The 854-nt window shown below is 46.0% G+C and overlaps 1 protein-coding gene across 1 annotated transcript in view; it reads left to right on the top strand.

Moving 5' to 3' along the window:
- LOC114041648 (mucin-5B-like) overlaps positions 1 to 753 on the top strand; it is a 30,932-nt gene extending 30,179 nt beyond the window's left edge. Inside the window, exon 30 of the mRNA XM_027860204.1 lies at positions 519 to 753. Coding sequence (XP_027716005.1) covers positions 519 to 753 — 235 coding nt within the window. The remainder of the gene's footprint in view (positions 1 to 518) is intronic.
- The last annotated feature ends 101 nt before the right edge of the window (positions 754 to 854 follow it).

The following is an 854-nucleotide window of genomic DNA, read 5'->3' on the forward strand; positions in this document are numbered from 1 at the left end:
CACAGTCAAGACAAGTTCTCCTCCCATCCATTCATCCACAGAAGCAATACAAACAACAAAACAACAATCTCCAAACCCAGAGATTTCCACAGCAATAACACCGCTGAACACAGTTTTGGGGTCACAGACTACTACACTGGGTCCTTCTGGCCCCACCTCAACAATTGCAACCTCACAGATCACAACCCTATTCTCTACTCCCTGTCAACCAAAATGTGAGTGGACAGAATGGTTTGATATGGACTTCCCAGTTTCTGGAATCAATGGGGGAGACATTGAAACATATGATAATATCAGGAAAGCAGGAGGAACGATTTGCCAACAACCCCAAAAACTTGAGTGCCGCGCTGAAAACTACCCTGAGGTAAGCATTGACCAGATTGGACAGGTTCTGCAATGCAGCCTGAAATTTGGGCTGATCTGCAGAAATGAAGATCAAAAGGGAACATTCAATATGTGCTTTAATTACAACATCCGTGTACTGTGCTGTGATGACTACACGCACTGCCCTTCCACAGTCGCAGGGATGACGACCCAAACAAGCTCCCCCTTCACATGGACCTCCAAGACAATAGAACCAACACAGACTACATCAACATCACAGAGCACAATTTCAAACTTTATCATGTCCACATCAACACTAGCAACATCTACAAAGGAGGCCATTTCAACTACCCAAAGTGTTTCTGTGACAGTCAACAACATAACCCACACTTCCTCAGGATCTCTGGGCACAACTTGGAAGTTTACTAGTTCCAAGCCCTTGACAGCCCCACAAACTGTCCTGACCCCCTCTGGCCAATCCACAACAGCAAGAACTTTCCCTCTGGAGTCTACCACAGCAAGGCCAAACA

The sequence above is a fragment of the Vombatus ursinus genome, unplaced genomic scaffold (assembly GCF_900497805.2).
Source record: "Vombatus ursinus unplaced genomic scaffold, bare-nosed wombat genome assembly UNPS02014176.1, whole genome shotgun sequence".
NCBI lineage: Eukaryota > Metazoa > Chordata > Mammalia > Diprotodontia > Vombatidae > Vombatus > Vombatus ursinus.